At 33.8% G+C, this 17,368-nt stretch overlaps 1 protein-coding gene across 1 annotated transcript; it reads right to left on the bottom strand.

Moving 5' to 3' along the window:
• Positions 1-12,223: 12,223 nt before the first annotated feature.
• Positions 12,224-13,355, bottom strand: LOC104236490 (GATA transcription factor 16-like). Its single transcript, XM_009790408.2, has 3 exons — positions 13,229-13,355; positions 13,030-13,131; positions 12,224-12,883 (listed from the first exon to the last, which is right to left on the bottom strand). Exons 1-3 carry the CDS (start codon positions 13,244-13,246, stop codon positions 12,551-12,553), a joined length of 453 nt encoding a protein of 150 aa, XP_009788710.1. The 5' UTR covers positions 13,247-13,355; the 3' UTR covers positions 12,224-12,550.
• Between the last annotated feature and the right edge of the window lie 4,013 nt (positions 13,356-17,368).

The following is a 17,368-nucleotide window of genomic DNA, read 5'->3' as shown; positions in this document are numbered from 1 at the left end:
AGCGCACAGGTTGCAGGAAGAAGAAGAGGCATCTGAAATTGTAAAAATTAAGGTATATGTTAAATGGGAGTGCCCGTGCAATTTTTACTGAACACATATGTGCATCTTGCAATACATATTAGTGTCAAAATAGCACGGTATAGCCAGTTTTCGGACTGGTCATTCAAAAATAGTCACCGTTTACGAAGTCAATGAAAAATAGTCACTATTTTGCTGCAACAGAGACCGGTCCCGCATAATATACGAGAGTTCGGTGCATCTATGTACGAACTCCAGCATATTATGTTGGACCGGTATACTTTGCTGACTCCTGTATAATATACGGGAGACTGGAGCACCGGTGTTCCAAACTCCAGTATGTTATACTGGACATTTATACTTGTTGGAACTCCAGTATATTATGCTGGAGTTCTAGTGTACTTATGCTGGAACTCCAACATATTATGCTGGAGTTCCAGCATACTTATGCTGGAGTTCCAGCATACTTATGCTGGAACTCCAGTATAATATACGGGCGTATTTTCCGCGTTTTGAACAGTGTTTTCGCTCAAATTTATCTTTACATGAAAAGTGGCTAAATTTCGATTACTTTTAAAACTGGACTATTTTTGAATTACCAATTGTAAATCTGGCTATTTTTAAATTTCTCCCCGTATTAGTTCAGTCATCCCATTGAAGAAAACGTAAACTTGGCAAAATTTTGGAGCGATCAACTTTAACAGACAACCGAAATAAACATTTGCAGAATGTCGCACGATCCATTTTAGGAAGCAAAGAGACAATAAATGACAAAACTAAAAAGGCATTTCCAATCATCAGCACCTTCCTTTATACATCATACAATTTCACTTTCTTCCTATCTTTTCCGAATACCAAAATCTTTCTTTTGAAGGCTCTGATTTAATCCATATATTTCAAGGATGGTATTTTGATATAAAATAATGCGATTTTTACATAAATAGCTGCAAGTTCATTGTTTTCTTTATTTAATCGGTATACATAAATTATATATTAATTATATATAATTAGATACATATTATACATATATTATATATTCGCCTGCCAATTTTAATTTAAGCGATTGGGTGAGCTAATTTTAGTTTAAGTGGTCGGGTGAGTTGCTACTAGAGTTAATTCTTCTAAAATAATCAAATTTGACGCAATCGGCATTTACCGGAGTGAAGTTTCTTTGTAATTCTGCTAAACTAACAGCTTATTTGGATGGTTGTTACCCGTTGTATTATATCGTATTGTAACTTTAAATACGATGTTTGTTTTGATTGTTACTTAAATTTTATTGTATCATATCGTTAAATTCGTCGTTACATAACGACGAAATATGCCATTTTATGTAACAACCGATTTGGTCTTAAATTTTATTGTATCGTATCGTTCAATTCGTCGTTACATAACGACGAAATGTGTCATTTTATGTAACAACCGATTTGGTGTGGTCGCATTGTTACCTTGTCTTTTTCTCTCAATCTCACCTTTCATTATTGTCAAATAATTTTATTTTATCATTTATCTATCTTTTTATATAGTAATTTTACCCTGTATCATAATTTTCTTTATAATATTATAAGTTTATTCTTCATATTGCTAGTGCGTGATATCATGAAACGACAGCAAACGACACAATCTATCCAAACATTGTATTCAACAAACGATACAATCCAATACAATATGATATGATACATTATGAAACAATAAGTAATTACCATCCAAACAGGCTATAAAGGAGAGCTACAAATAATCGAACCAAGACCAAAAGTATATTAAGCAAAACATTTAGGGGTTTTGACACACTTACCCACAAAAAAAAAATATTTACCCTTGTCTACCCATTTATTTTTTACCCATAAATTCATTACATTTCCTACCCATAGTAATTTTGTGGAGAATTTTTTCTTTATTCTCCAATTTTTTTTATGCTTCTTTTCTTTTTCTTTTTCTTTCTTTTTCCTTTTCTCCTTTTCTTTTTTCTCGTTTTCTTCTTATTTTTTTCTTTTTTCCTTTTCTAGTTTCATTGAACATTCTTTTTTTATATATTCTTTTTCTCTTCATAATCTAATTTCATTTACTGTTTTCACTATTTTTTATTATTTTTTAAAAAATATTATTACTAAAGAAAAATCAAATTGTGTACCAATTAAATATAGTTAATACAACCGAAAAATATTAACTAACATATGATACTAGTATAGTATATAGCTATACCAACAGGGTATACAATTGTACGCAAAGAGTTAAAATTTTTAATTCAATTATTAAACTGAAATAATATCAGTTATCAATAAAATTTTCAAAAAAGTTCTAAAAGGATCTAATTTTAAGAGTATATTGTTACATTATATAGCATACTATAATATTTTATTTTATTTTGCATTTTCAAATTGCCCCTCACGCTGGGTAAAAGCTTAAAACAAATTAAAAGGGAAAAGGTAAGTGAATTTATGGGTAAAAAGTATACTATTATATTATATTGTATACTATTACAGCATACTGTTACAGTATATTGCATATTATTATAGTATACTGAAACAATATATTGTATACTATAATAGTATATTGTTGCAGTATAACTATATACTCGTAAGCATATTGTATACTATCGCGGTATATTATTAGGTAACTGTGTTCTTCTTCGATTTATTACAATATACCGTTGCAGTATATTGTATACTATAATAGTATACTGTTACAGTATAGCTATATACTCATATACCATATTTTATACCGTAGCAGTATATTATTGGATAGTTATGTGCTTTTCAATTTTCAGCTAAAATTTTCAACTCAACCATCTCAAATCAGCTCCAAATGCTATCAAATTTTTTCTCCTCGCTAATTCCAGCCACAACCTGCAAACAAAAAACGTTAGTGAGAACAAAAGAGAAAAGGGAAGACGGCAAAACCCAAAAAACAGAGGGGAAAGGAACATAAAGCATAAAGAAATTAGGGAAAAGAATATTGAAGCAACTACTGAATTCCAATTATTTTGTCAACCATTAAATAAGAGTTTATATTGTGGAAAAAAGCAATTATATGCTCACATACTAACGAAGCCAAGGAGACAATCATTTATAGCCCATTTGGCTAAGCTTCTAAAATCAGCTTATTTTGAGAAATACTTTTCTCAAAAGTACTTTTAAAAAAAGTATTTTTGGTGAGAAGTAGTTTATGTTTGGCTAATTAATTAGAAAAGCACTTTTGAGTAGTAATTAATGTTTGACCAAGCTTTTGAAAACTGCTTCTAAGTGTATTTTTCTCAAAAGTGTTTATCAGAAAAGTGCTTTTGGAGAGGAGCTACTTTTTTCTGTTTCTCCTCAAAAGCATTTTTTTTCCTTCCAAAAGCTTGGCCAAACACCTCAATTTTTTGCCAAAAGTGCTTTTGGCCAAAAAAAACACTTTTGACCCCAAAATAACTTGGTCAAACAGGCTATAAATCTCCTGCAGTTCTCAACAGTAGCGGAACAGTGACAGAACGAGCGACAAGACGGTTTGGTCTATTTTTTCGAAGCCAGATTTTTCAACCATTGTTTGAATCTCTATTTCACCACTTGAGGTTCTCTTTCAAGATTCCTTGTTAGCGGGAACTATTTCATTTGTTTGCAGGTTGCGACTGGAATTAGCGGGTAAATAGTTTGGGCCATATGAGTACGAGTAATAAATAATTTGGGTCTGGGCATTAAAGAATAAATAGTTTGGAATTAATGGGTATAAAGTGAGATTTACTATTATAAATTTATATGTTCGAATAAACACAGTGCAATTTAGAACAACATTCCAAAAGGAATACTATGTGAGTTTTAATTGGCACGCCTCTTCTCTCCCACTCTTTATTTCACAAAGCTCTGATAGAGAATTTCTTCAACATTAGATTGCCTTTTGATTGAATTGTTGTCTAGAAAAATTGGCAATTATGATAAAACAATAAAAGTAGAAGAACAATATTGCAAAGAAAGAGAGAGAAAATTCTTATTGAATTTTGGGATGATCTACAATGGGGTAAAACCCCTCTATTTATAGGGAAAAAACTGACTTAGCCACAAAGTAAAACTCTCTACAAGATAGACATTCACTCTAAATAGAATTCTATTCATAACACTCCCCCTTGAATGTCTACTCGATAAGTAATGTGCCTCATTAAAATTTTAACTAAAATAAAACCCAATGGGAAAAAAATTCTAGAAAAGGAAAAAGATTACACATGTTTAATAATACGCCTTTTGGTTGCCTCGTTAAAAACCTTGCAAGGAAACCCCAGTGGGACAAAACCTTGTAAGGGAAAAAGAGTGCAACGCGCATTAACTCCCCCTGATGAAAGCATCAATTCACATCATTGAGCCTTCGCATCCCGATTTTGTACACTAGCTTCTTGAAGGTTGATGTTGGTAGATATTTTGTAAACAAATCAGCCATATTATCACTTGAACGAATCTGTTGCACATTGATATCACCATTCTTTTGAAGATCATGTGTGAAAAATAACTTTGGTGAAATGTGCTTTGTTCTATATCCTTTTATGAATCCTCCCTTCAATTGAGCTATGCATGCTGCATTGTCTTCATACAAAATCGCGGGTAGTTTGTCACATTTCAAACCACTTTTATCTCGAATAAGATGTATTATAGACCTCAACCACACACACTCTCGACTTGCTTCATGAATAGCAATTATCTCAACATGATTAGATGAAGTAGCCACAATTGATTGCTTTGTCGATCGTCAAGATATGGCAGTGCCTCCACAGGTAAATACATAACCTATTTGAGACCGAGCCTTGTGTGGGTCAGATAAATACCCAGCATCAGCATAACCAACCAGATCGGGACTGCAATTGTTGCCATAAAATAAGCCCATATCGGTAGTCCATTTTAGATACCGCAATATGTGTTTGATTCCATTCCAATGTCTCCTTGTAGGAGCAGAGCTATATCTTGCTAAGACATTAACTGAAAAGGTTATGTCAGGCCTTGTAGTATTAGCAAGATACATTAGTGCACCATTTGCACTAAGATATGGTACTTCAGGACCAAGTAGCTCTTCATTCTCTTCTTGAGTTCGGAATGGATCCTTATTCACATCAAGTGATCGAAAAACCATCGGAGTACTTAATGGATGTGCTTCATCCATGTAAAACCGTTTCAATACCTTTTCTATGTAGGTAGATTGATGAACAAAAATTCCGTTTGCCAATGTTCAATTTGCAAACCAAGACATAATTTTGTCTTTCCGAGATTTTTCATCTCGAATTCTTTCTTTAAATAATCAATTGCCTTTTGGAGTTCTATAGGAGTTTCAATAAGGTTTGTCATCAATATATACGGCAAGTACAACAAATTCGATGTTGTTTTCTTTATAAAAACACATGGGCAAATGACATCATTTATATAGCCTTCCTTTAATAAATACTCACTAAGACGATTATACCACATTCGTCCTGATTGCTTTAGACCATACGAAGATCTTTGCAATTTGATTGAAAACATTTCCCGGGACTTTGAATTATGTGTGTTTGGCATTTTAAATCCATCGGGAATTTTCATGTATATCTCATTATTTAGTGAGCTATAAAGGTAGGCGGTAACCACATCCGTTAAATGCATGTCAAGCTTTTCATGGACAACAAAACTAATGAGATAACTGAAAGTTATAGCATCCATAACAGGTGAATACGTTTCTTCATAATCGACACCAGGCCTTTGTGAAAATCCTTGTGCAACAAGGCGTGCCTTATATCTTTGTACCTCGTTTTTCTCATTTCTCTTGCGTACAAAGACCCATTTATAGCCAACAGCCTTAACACCATTAGGTGTTTGGACTACAGGCCCAAAAACTTCACGTTTTGCAAGTGAATTCAACTCTGATTGGATTGCTTCTTGCCATTTTGGCCAATCAAGTCTTTGTCGACATTCTCCAACAGATTGAGGTTCAAGATCCTCACTTTCTTGCATAATGCTAGATGCAACATTATATGCAAAGACATAATCCACCACTATATCCACTCGATTCAAATTTGTCTCAATATCGATTGGATTTATTGATAGTTCCTTATTTTCTTGAGCCTAGGGCTCAGTGGATTCCTCATGAATCTCAGAATTTATTAAATCGTGGATTTCTTCATGAGGTTCTTTCGTAGTGTCATTTTGATCATTTATTTTCCTTTTTCTAGGATTTCGATCTTTGGAACCTAATGGCCTGCCACGTTTTAGGCGTGCTTTTGACTCATTAGCTATGACACTAGAAGATTGTCCAATAGGGACATCAATACGGATTGGAACATTCTCTGCAGGGATTTGTGATTTTGTTATCCTTTTCAAATCCGTAAATGCGTCTGGCATTTGATTTGTTATTCTTTGCAAATGGATAATCTTTTGTACCTTTTTTCACAAATAGAGGCACGTGAATCAAGATGAGATAATGATGGATTTTTCCACAAACTTTTCCGTTTGATTTCACCAACTTCTCTCCCTAATTTTGGGGAAAGTGTCTCATCGAATCGACAGTCTGCAAATCGAGCAGTGAATAAATCCCTCGTTAATGTTTCAAGATAGCGAATAATGGAGGGCGATTCAAACCCAACATATATTCCTAACCTTCTTTGGGGACCCATTTTGGTGCGATATGGCGGTGCTACAGGCACATATACTGCGCATCCAAAAATTCTTAAATGGGATATATTAGATTCATGACCCAAAACTAGTTGCAACGGGGAATATTTATGATAATTTGTCGGTCTGAGACGAACTAGCATTGCTGCATGCAAAATGGCATGACCTCAAACGGAAGTGGGCAGCCTCGTTTTCATGAGTAACGGTCTTGCTATCAATTGCAGAAGTTTAATTAAAGACTCTGCAAGATCATTTTGAGAACATGAGCTACAGGATGTTCCACTTTTATCCCAATTGATAAGCAATAATCATTAAATGCTTGGGATGAAAACTCAGCAGCATTATCAAGTCTAATAGACTTAATTGGATTATCTGGAAATTGTGTCCGTGATCGAATTATTTGTATCATTACTTTTGCAAATGTGAGGTTGCGAGATGACAATAGGCACACATGGGACCATCTAGAAGATGCATCTATTAAGACCATAAAATATCTAAACGACCCACTAGGTAGGTGAATAGGTCCACAAATGTCCCCTTGTATACGTTCCAAAAACACAGGGGACTCAATTCCAACCTTTGTTGATGATGGTCTAATAATTAACTTGTCTTGATAACAAGAAGTGCAAGAAAATTCATTATTTAAAAGAATCTTTAAATTCTTTAATGAATGCCCATTTGCATTTTCTATAATTCGTCTCATCATAATTGATCCAGGGTGTCCCAATCGATCACGTCAAAGTACAAAAGTATTGGAATCAGTAACCTTTTGGTTTACGGTAGAATGTGCCTCAATTGCACTATTTCTTGTCCAATACAGGCCACAAGATAAAGATGAGAACTTCTCAATAACGCTCTTTTGGCTAGAGACATTCTTGGTAATGATAGATATTCAACATTATTCTCATCTATTGTCTCAATATGATATCCATTTCGACGGATATCTTTAAAACTCAACAAGTTCCTCTTGGGCTTGGAGGATAACATTGTATTCTCTATAATAAGTATTGTTCCCTTAGGCAGAGTTATAGTAGCTCTTCCAGAGCCTTCAATTAATTTACTACTACCAGAAATTGTAGTAACATCTGTCTTACACATATTTAAATGAGAGAAATATTTCTTCTCTTTGAATATTGTATGTGTCGTACATGAATCAATTAAACAAATATTTTTACAATTGAACTTTGATCCAAGTTTGCTTTGTGGAATATCCATATTTGCTTCCCATGGGTTGACATACAAAAAGAAATATACGAATAAACATTAGTATTTTCAGAGATAAAGGAAAAGAGACAATTTTTTTTAGTATTAGACGCATACAATGTTATATTGGCAGCAGCGGAGACGAAATTCACAATTATTAAATACAATATTATAGTGGTATCTCCTGACTTATCTTAATTGATTTGTGGTATAAAATAAGTTTGATTATACGCCAGATTCTCTTGAAATTTGCCCTAATTATCCTCACCTTTTGGTTGATTAAGAAAAATGAAAATAAGAGATATGCTTTACAGCACATCTGAAAATTAACTAAGATGATTTGGTTGTCAATTTCAACAAACCAAAGAATGAAAGCCGTTCATATTTAGTTATTTCAAAACCAGTTAAATATTTTCTTCACATTACAATATTACTTCAATAAAAATTATGTTAATCCTTAAAAACTAACCAAACTGAAATATTGTTCAAAATAAATAGTAGAACTATATTTAATTAAAACGAACTAACACTTTCATAAAACAAATAATACCAATTGATACTAATGACTACTACTCATGTAAAAAATTATGATTACATGATGTTTATTCACTAGCTACTACGAATAGGAAAAATAAAAATTAAACTACTTAATCTTCTTTAACCACAGATCCATCACCGATCAAGTGGTCTATTTTTCCATCAGGGTGCTCAAAAAAATCTGCCACATCCAAGTGGATGATGTCAAATTCATTGTCATAGATAAGATTAGCTTCAGGGCCTTTATTCTTTAGAGATGCTTGATAAAGCTCAACCAAATGTCTTGGTACACGACAAATATTTGCCCAATGCCCTTTTCCACCACAACGATAGCATTCAGTTTCTGAACCATTTGCTTTTGGTTTCTCATCTTTCCCTTTCCACTTTTGGTGGTTATTTTTCTTTGGGGGTGATTAACACTAGGAAAATTTCTTCCTTGTCCACGGCCACGGTCATGACCACGACCACGAATAGGGCACGGCCTTTTCCACGCTTAGCATAATGGGAATACACCTCATCAACTTCAGGCAATGGTGTAGACCTAGTGGGTCAATTTTCGTGATTTCTCATGAGCAAGTCATTGTTTCGCTTAGCCACAAGGAGAAGAGAAATCAACTCAGAGTACTTCTTGAAATCTTTCTCTCTGTACTGCTATTGCAGAACCATATTGGAGGCATGAAACGTTGTAAACGTTTTTTCAAATATATCATAATCAGTGATAGTATCTCCACAGAGTTTCAATTTAGAAGTAATTCTGAACATCACAGAAATACATTCAGAAACAGACTTAAAGTCTTGGAGCCTAAGATGAGCCCAATCATATCGTGCTTGTGGAAGAGTGACCAACTTTAAGTTGTCATATCTTTCCTTTAAGCCATTCCACAAAACAAGTGGATCTTTGACTGTGAGATATTCTATTTCCAACTCTTCATCAAGGTGATGGCGCAAGAAAATCAAGGTCTTAGCACAGTCTTAGGTGGATGCTTTAGTTTTATCTTTAATGGCGTCTCCAAGACTCATTGCATCTAAATGGATTTCAGCATCCAACACCCATGTCATATAGTTCTTGCCCGAAATTTCAAGGGCAACGAACTTTCTTTTCATAATATCAGTCATAATTAAAAGAGGAGAAAAGTTGTACCTTAATCTTTTTGAACGGTAGAGTCTCGTGCTGATAACGTATGATAAAACAATAAAAGTAGAAGAACAATATTGCAGAGAAAGAGAGAAAATTCTTATTGAATTTTGGGATGATCTACAATTGGGTAAGACCCCTCTATTTATAGGGAAAAAAATGACTTAGCCACAAAGTAAAATTCTCTACAAGATAGACATTCACTCTAAATAGAATTCTATTCATAGTGTCACACCTCCTTTTTACACACCGAAAGTGATATAAGGGAGTTTTTTCAATTTAAGTGACATTATTCGAAATGAGATTATTTATTTGATTTCAGAGTCGCCACTTGGGATAATTTAATTGGTGTCCCAAGTCACCGGTTTATTTTAAATCCCAAATCTAGGAAATTTCGACTTTTCTTTTGAAGTCTGCGAACCAGAAATTCTAAGTAAGGAATTCTGTTAGCCCGGGAGAAGGTGTTAGGCATTTCCGGGTTCTGTGGTCCTAGCATGATCGCTTAGCAATTTATTCTTGGCTTAAATCGTTTAACTACTCATTTTTAGGACCTATGTGCATTTATCTCTTTACCACTTTTAAATCACTTGAATTATTCGTAATTAAATAATTGAGTTACGCGTACGTATACTCTTTTCTTTTGGCGCGTCAAAATCATGTCACGCGAACGTGTCCATGATTAATAACGCTTTTGTTGATTTATTAAGAAAGTTTTGTCGATGTTGCGCGAACGCATACCTCAATTTATTTTTTATTTTTTTATTTTAAAAAAACGTAATTATATCATGCGAACGTGTACCCAATCACGAGGGTAGATTAATTAAGAGTGTCTCTAAAAGCATACTATCAATGTGAATTATAATGGATATTGCTTTATTGGAAGCCATGAAGTGTTTTACCTTTGGAATCAAACTATTGGTATTTGAGGAAATTAGGCCTGCGAGCCTTTATTCTTGAAGGGGCTCGACAGAAAAACTAAATTGAGTGGCCTCATTCTTGGTTGAAATCCATTTAGCCCATAAACCAGAATAACTTTCAAAAACCAATAATTTTCAACATGTTATTTGTGGTTTCAACCTTGATAAACTAATTGGATAGTCTAAAAGTCGTACAATCCTCTTAAACCCCCACAGAACTAACATTGGCCCAATAATTCATTTTATCTTTGATCCCTTGAACTAAAAAATCATGTAACCCAATGTTTAATTTAAACACACATTCTTATCCCTCAACCTTTAAGGCTTTAGTAGCAAACCAATGGGAACGATCAAAACAAATTAATATTTAACTAATTAAATCACTAAACTAATCAACACAAGAGAAAACGTTTATAGAAAACACATAGAGCTTTAAGGAAAGAAACCAACTAAGAGCAGGTATAATACATGCTTAAATTTAGAGAAAAGACAAAATCAATGAACGAGCGAACAATATAATGATGGTTACTTCAGTTAAATACTTGTTTGCTAGTACAGTAAAAATAAACAAAAGCATGCTATACTCAAAAACAGAGTATCTCATTCCTTATCTCATTTAATTAGTAAGAATATCACAAAGTCAAAACAAAAGAAAAAATATTAGTGGGTTACAAATTTAACATACAAAATAGGCATTAACAGAGCCATATGGATAATAAGATGGGAGTCAAGAAGGAACCTCAAATTTAACAGGACCTCGGTCAGAACCTCTCGGTTGAAATCCGTAGAATCGGAAAAACCTCTAACCTCGCAATTTCGTGAACCTCTTAGTTCGACTCACACCTCAAGCCGCGTGTGTGGATTTATAGCTCGATTTTGGAAGGCTTAAGGTTGAAGACGATGGGCTGTAATTTTTGTGAAGAAGAAGATTCAATGGCTGCCGAAGCTCAGAAAATTCTAAAGCTTTTCTTCAAATTTGTGAAGAAGAAGAGACCATCGATTTTGGGGGGGGGGGGTCCTTAGTGTAAAAGGGCGGATCCAAATTTTTAGGGTCTAAGTCTATGTTTCTGGTGTATGCACTATTATACAGGGGTAGGGATTAGATTAGGGGTATGTGTCTAGAAATTATGGGCTAGATCCAAAATTAAGCCTAAGTTTTATTCTCATTTATTAATTAGTTTTACTTAAATAAAATAATTATTAAAAAGACTGACCGTTAAAATAAACTAATTTTTTTTATATGTTTTTCAATATTAAAAATGACTACAAAACATTAACGGAATAATTTTTTTTTAATTTTTATTTTTCTTGTAATAAAATAAAGTAAAAGAGTAAAAATTAATTAAAATAGCTATTTTAGGCATAAATTAAATATTTACATACTAAAATATAAAAAATTTTGGGAAGGGTCAAAAATTACATGTCTAGGCATAGAAGCAATTTCTTTTTTTAGTTTGAAGGAAAATTTAGGGGACTTAAATACTACTCCAGTACTCCTAGTAGTTAAAAAAAACCAGCAAGACAATCACTATTTCTCTCCTACAAGTTACAACATAGAAATAGCATTAAAACCGAACGACAATAGTTGAATCCTATTGACACTGCACAGTGTCTTGAACATCAAGGAGTATTTTGAAATTATTAATTCCATTAACCTGCGAATTTCCTTGCTTATCCCCCCCCCCTTCTCTCACCTACCCACCCTAGTTCCAAAGAGAGAAAGAGGGTACCACTCTTTCAGTGAAACCATTGAACAAAACATGAAATTGGCAAAAAAATTTAGGTTCTTCACCAACTTTATAAGACAATCAGAGTTAACAATTGCAGAATATCAAATGAATAATCCAATTTTGAGCAGCAAACAAACAGACAATAAAATGAAAACTCAAAAAGGCATATTAGATCATCAGCACCATCATATATGTACAATTTCACTTTCTTCCTTTCCTTTTCCTAAGCTACCAAAATCAAGCCATTTCTTTAAAAAGGCTCTACAACCAGATTCTTTTTTCTGTTAATCCATCTGGAATATTTTTTATAGTACCCCTAAAAGCTTTGACTAAGCTTAAAAAAACAAGGGTTTATCTACTTTAATAAGAGGTTAGGGTTTAGTAATTAGTACTAACTAATAGGTGCTGACTTTAGGCAAAAACAGAGCCACAAGACAGAGCCATCAAAAGAAGAGCAGCTCTTTCAACTTCACCAAATTTCCTATGAATTGTTGGCTTCTTCTTCATTGAAGATCTCTGCCTCTGTAATATCACCACTTCTTTCCCTAACATCATAAATCTCACCTTCAATCCTTTGCTTAGCTTCCCATCATTTCCAATTTTCTCCTTTTGGCTATGAGCTAATTTGTCCGTACTACTGTTAGAACTGTCTGTCTCTTTCTTCTTCTTATCTGGGTCTTTGCCAAATCCAGATGGGGTACCCTTTTTCTTTCTGTATTTGATCCCACAAGCATTACACAGTGACTGCAATAAAGCAACTAATAATGCGAATTAGCATCTGATCAACTGATATGAAACAAAACCCAGATTAGAAATCGTTGGGTCATATGAAACAAAACCCAGATTAGAAATCGTTGATTATGACCCCAAAATGGGTGTAATAAACTTACCTTAGGCCCATAAGGGCCAACTCTCCACAAGGGTGTCTTTGTAGTTTTACAATCAGTGCAAGATTTAGCACTCTCAGTTGTCTCATCGGCCAAAGAATCTTCCTGTATCAGTAACAATTTATAAGAATTTAAACGGAAAAGAAAGAAAAAAAAAACTACAATGCTGGCAAATTGAAGTATAAATAGGGTCTTAATTTACCTTTTGCGTTGGATCCATGAACTAACGAAGAAAATGGGAATGGGAAGAATTGGAGAAAACAGCCAAATTTTTTGATAATGCGGGGGAGTAAGGAGGATCAGAGGGAAGGTGGTGGGAGAAGCAGGGGTGTGGGGGGTGAAGTGGCTGATGTAATGATGGTCGATATTATAAAAGGACAGACAGCAAAGGAAAGTGGATTCAACCCTAATTTTTCGATGTTAAAAGACAGAAATGGCCTTCAATTTTGCGTTTTGACGGCACAAAGACCTGCCAAATTAAGTGTTAGCTCTACCACGTGTCGACCTGCATGCACTAGATCTCTGGTTTTTGAGTGTGATTTTAGAGAAGATGTGAGTAAGTGAAGTAATTGACAAGAAAAAATAATACGCAGTGGTAAAAAAGGAAGCAACAAAAGATGATGAAAAGTTCTGTAATAAACACAAAGATTAATGAGAAAATAGTCTAACAGGAGCAGCCAAAGGGAATGTTCAGTTTCCACCAAGTAACTTATTTAAGGATTTCTATTATTATTGTTATTATCACTTTTGCAAATAAATTTACTGGGTTTGCGCCTCCGAAGAAAAAATTAATTTTTTTTTTTTTATTCATAAATAATGAAGGAGTTGGGAAAACACACTAGTGGAGATTTTTTTTTTGACAAGGAAAAGATTTTTATATTTTATGTTAAAAAGGAGAAAAGAACTTTTAAAATAAACTAATAAAATTAAAGAAATTTCAATAGGAACTACTCCCTTCGGTCTAAAATAAATGATTTTTTGATTTTTTTTGTGGTCCAAAATAAGTGATTTTTCCAGATTTCAAGAATGAATTAATTATTTTTTTCCTACATTGCCCTTGGAGTAAATAGTGTTGGAGTATGTGTTAGGAGTATTTGTGTGAAGAGATAGTAAAGGTTAATATGGTCAATTTCATTACTAATTAATGTTAAAAGGTGAATTTCTTAATTTGTGTGAAAACAGTTAAAAAATTGCTTATTTTGGACCGAAGGGAGTACTAACAAACAAAAAAGAGTAATTAAGGAAAGAGAAAAAAGAAGTAAAGAGCAACCAAGGTGGTAAGGTAAAGGTTGTGTCTTGCCAGTGGCACCTTGAACCATTTTGTTAATGGGGTGCCACTTATATTATTTGTAGACATTCCTTCTATATATACATACATGTATACATACTATTGCATAGTCTCTATCAAAGCTTGCGGGTGGCGTACCACCCCATCCCATACACATAGATCCGCCCCTGCTCCTAAGTGATCATGTATAATATGGTGTTATTGTTGAGAATTGTGATGAGATGAATATTATTTTTTTATGTATAGTAAGAGATTTTGAATTTGAGTTTTGTGATATACTTTGGCTTTTAAAGGACCTTACGAGGTGTGAATTGGGATTAATCTAATAATAATGTGCTCCAATCCTCTTGATATTGGTCTAATGCCCCTCGCTCTCTGAATTCTGAAAAGGTCCATGCTCAATTCCTCCGTTGAATCAATAGACCCCTCCCATCCGCGGAAGGAATTGCCACTGACATGAAAAAGAGCCATACGGTTGCTGGAAATTTTCCCAACAAATTAAGTACACAGTCAAGCGGATTACATTAAATGAAATAGAAGGAATAAATTCTACTTTTTTAGTAGTAAAAATAGAACAATCTTTCTTTCATCCAAACACAACAATTGAGAGTTAAGTATGTAAATTTAAGTATGATTGTACAAATTGGTGACTTCTCTAAGATAGATGTATAGCTATGCCTGTTATTAGGTAACTAAACGGATTAATGCTCACTCTATCTTCCATTGAAGATGATATAACATGGGACTATTAGAAAGAAAATTGGGGTTAAAACATAAAAACGGTAATTCACATTTTATAGAAAAGATTTTTACTATTAATATATACTGATAATTAAGATAAGAGTAGAACCGAATATCTTATGATTCTGTTTTGATTATAGGAGATGGAAAGTTCAAGCGCCTTTAAGAATTTAAAGGTGAAAATATTCTTGTACTGACCCATTCTTTTTCACCTTGAGAGCAATTATATTTTCTCTATCTTTTTTTTCCTTCAAACTATATTTTCTCTATGGATAAACTATTCAAGTAATATATTGAAAACAATCCAACTTATGATATCACTTATACCATAAAAGAATTTTTTACGCGATTTAAAATTACTTTTTATTATTCATAAAAATGTGAGATTATTAACATTGACAAAATTGAACATTATCGAAGAGAGTATTTGAGCTAAAGCTCAACCACCATGAATGTGTGCCATGAAGCTCACAGAGAGAGGAGAAGAAGGTTCGAGAACTTTTGGAATAAGAGTAAACTTTCTCATTTAACAAATGGTAGTGCCCCTATACATATATACAAACTAATGATGTGAATTTTTACTCACTGACACTAACTAACAATGTAACTAACTACTTGTGAGCACGTAATTTTTGCCCTATATATGAATAATTCCCAAAATTCCAATAAAATAATTTTTTCTTTATTTTTACAATTCTTGTGAATTTTGGTGGCGTTTTGTGTTAATTATTGGCATCTTATTTGTGCATGTTAATTCATATAAAACACAAAGAGTATGCATTTGCATTTAGGTCTTAATTTTTATATTTAGTATCAATTAAGGGATAATTTGTTTAGAACAAAGCATGAAAATCACAAAAAATAGTTCACTTTTGCATTTTTAATAATTTTTATTGTGAATTTGTCACGAAATAGTTTTTGAACAATTTTAGGAATTAATTAGTCTTTGTTTTAAAACAATCGGGATTTCATGTTAGTTTTACATCTTTATAAAAATTATAAAAAAAAATATTATAAAAATTGTAAAAGCAAGAAAAGAAAATAAAAAGAAAATAAGAGTATAAAAAGTGGTCTTATTTAAGACCCAAAATTTGGGCCAAATGCATTGAAACATCTCAGGCCCAAACGCCTCAAAAACATTTCAATTCAGTCCAGCCCAAGTCCCTACCCGGTCTGCCCCCCCCCTCTAGACGAAACGACGTCGTTTCGGGGTCCCTGGATCAGGACCATTGGATCTCATCAATCCGACGGTCCGGAACTAACGAGGTTCTTAATATAAAAGAGTCTGAACCTTCCCCCTACCCCCATTTGCATCGTCTTCCTTACCCCACCCTTCCCCTCAACAAACCCTAGCCCGCGCCGCCATCAAACCCCTCACCGGCGGTGAACACAAACTACGCCGTTCACTCCGAGGTTAACACCACAGATCCCCCTCACTCTCCTCTTTCCATTGTACCTACTGGTGTACCTCGAACAAGGCCGGAAATCGTCGAATCTTGGTTTGAAGTTTTCCGGCCAAGTGACAAATTCATCCAAATCAGTCCAAAATCACACCCCACAACCCTCGGCCCTTCCTCAACACTAATCCACGGCTATTTTCTTTCAAATCACCGTGAAACGGCCCGAATCTTAGATCTAAGAATTTCTGGCCAAACCCTAAAACCAAATCCTTTTGATTTCGAACCGTAGTATCCTTAACCATGTGTTCTCTTGTAAGAACACATGGTTAGGGATGTTACGCGTCAAAAATCTGAAAGGATTCAGATGTTTCTGACTGGCCGGAGTCCCTCATGCCTTTGTGAGTTTTATTGCTTCCTTTTACTCGCATGTTTGAAGTATTATTTACAGTGTTGTTTCGTTAATTGTTCTGTTAATTTTATGGTTTAATTGCATTAGTTTAAGTTCTGTTAATTACTGTTGATTCTGAGTTTGATATTTGGTTGAATGATTGTAAGTTCATGGTTTAAGAATTAGTTTAAAGTTCACTTAGTATTAATCATGGTAGCTTAAGCTCAGTTTAATTTTGTTTAGCTTGTTTGAGTTGGTATAATTGAACAGAATTGATTTTGGTCAGTCTGATTAGTTAGTTTCTGAATGTTAGTTAATTAATTTCAGTTAGTTTTAGATTGGGTTAGGGTATTGGGTATAGCTGTTAAGGATGAGGGTAGGTTCAGTGATTTTGAAAGGCTTTCAGGGGTAGTCTGGGTATGGAAAAGGGTAGTTCTGATAGGAATAGTAATATCAAGGTATATGGAAGGGCAGTCTAGGTATTGTATGGGTAGAGGAATACCTTAGGGCCTTCTAGAATGGGGT

This window comes from Nicotiana sylvestris, chromosome 1 (genome assembly GCF_000393655.2).
Source record: "Nicotiana sylvestris chromosome 1, ASM39365v2, whole genome shotgun sequence".
Lineage (NCBI taxonomy): Eukaryota > Viridiplantae > Streptophyta > Magnoliopsida > Solanales > Solanaceae > Nicotiana > Nicotiana sylvestris.
The sequence above is the reverse complement of the archived record's forward strand: the minus strand, read 5'-3'. Positions and strand labels throughout refer to the sequence as shown.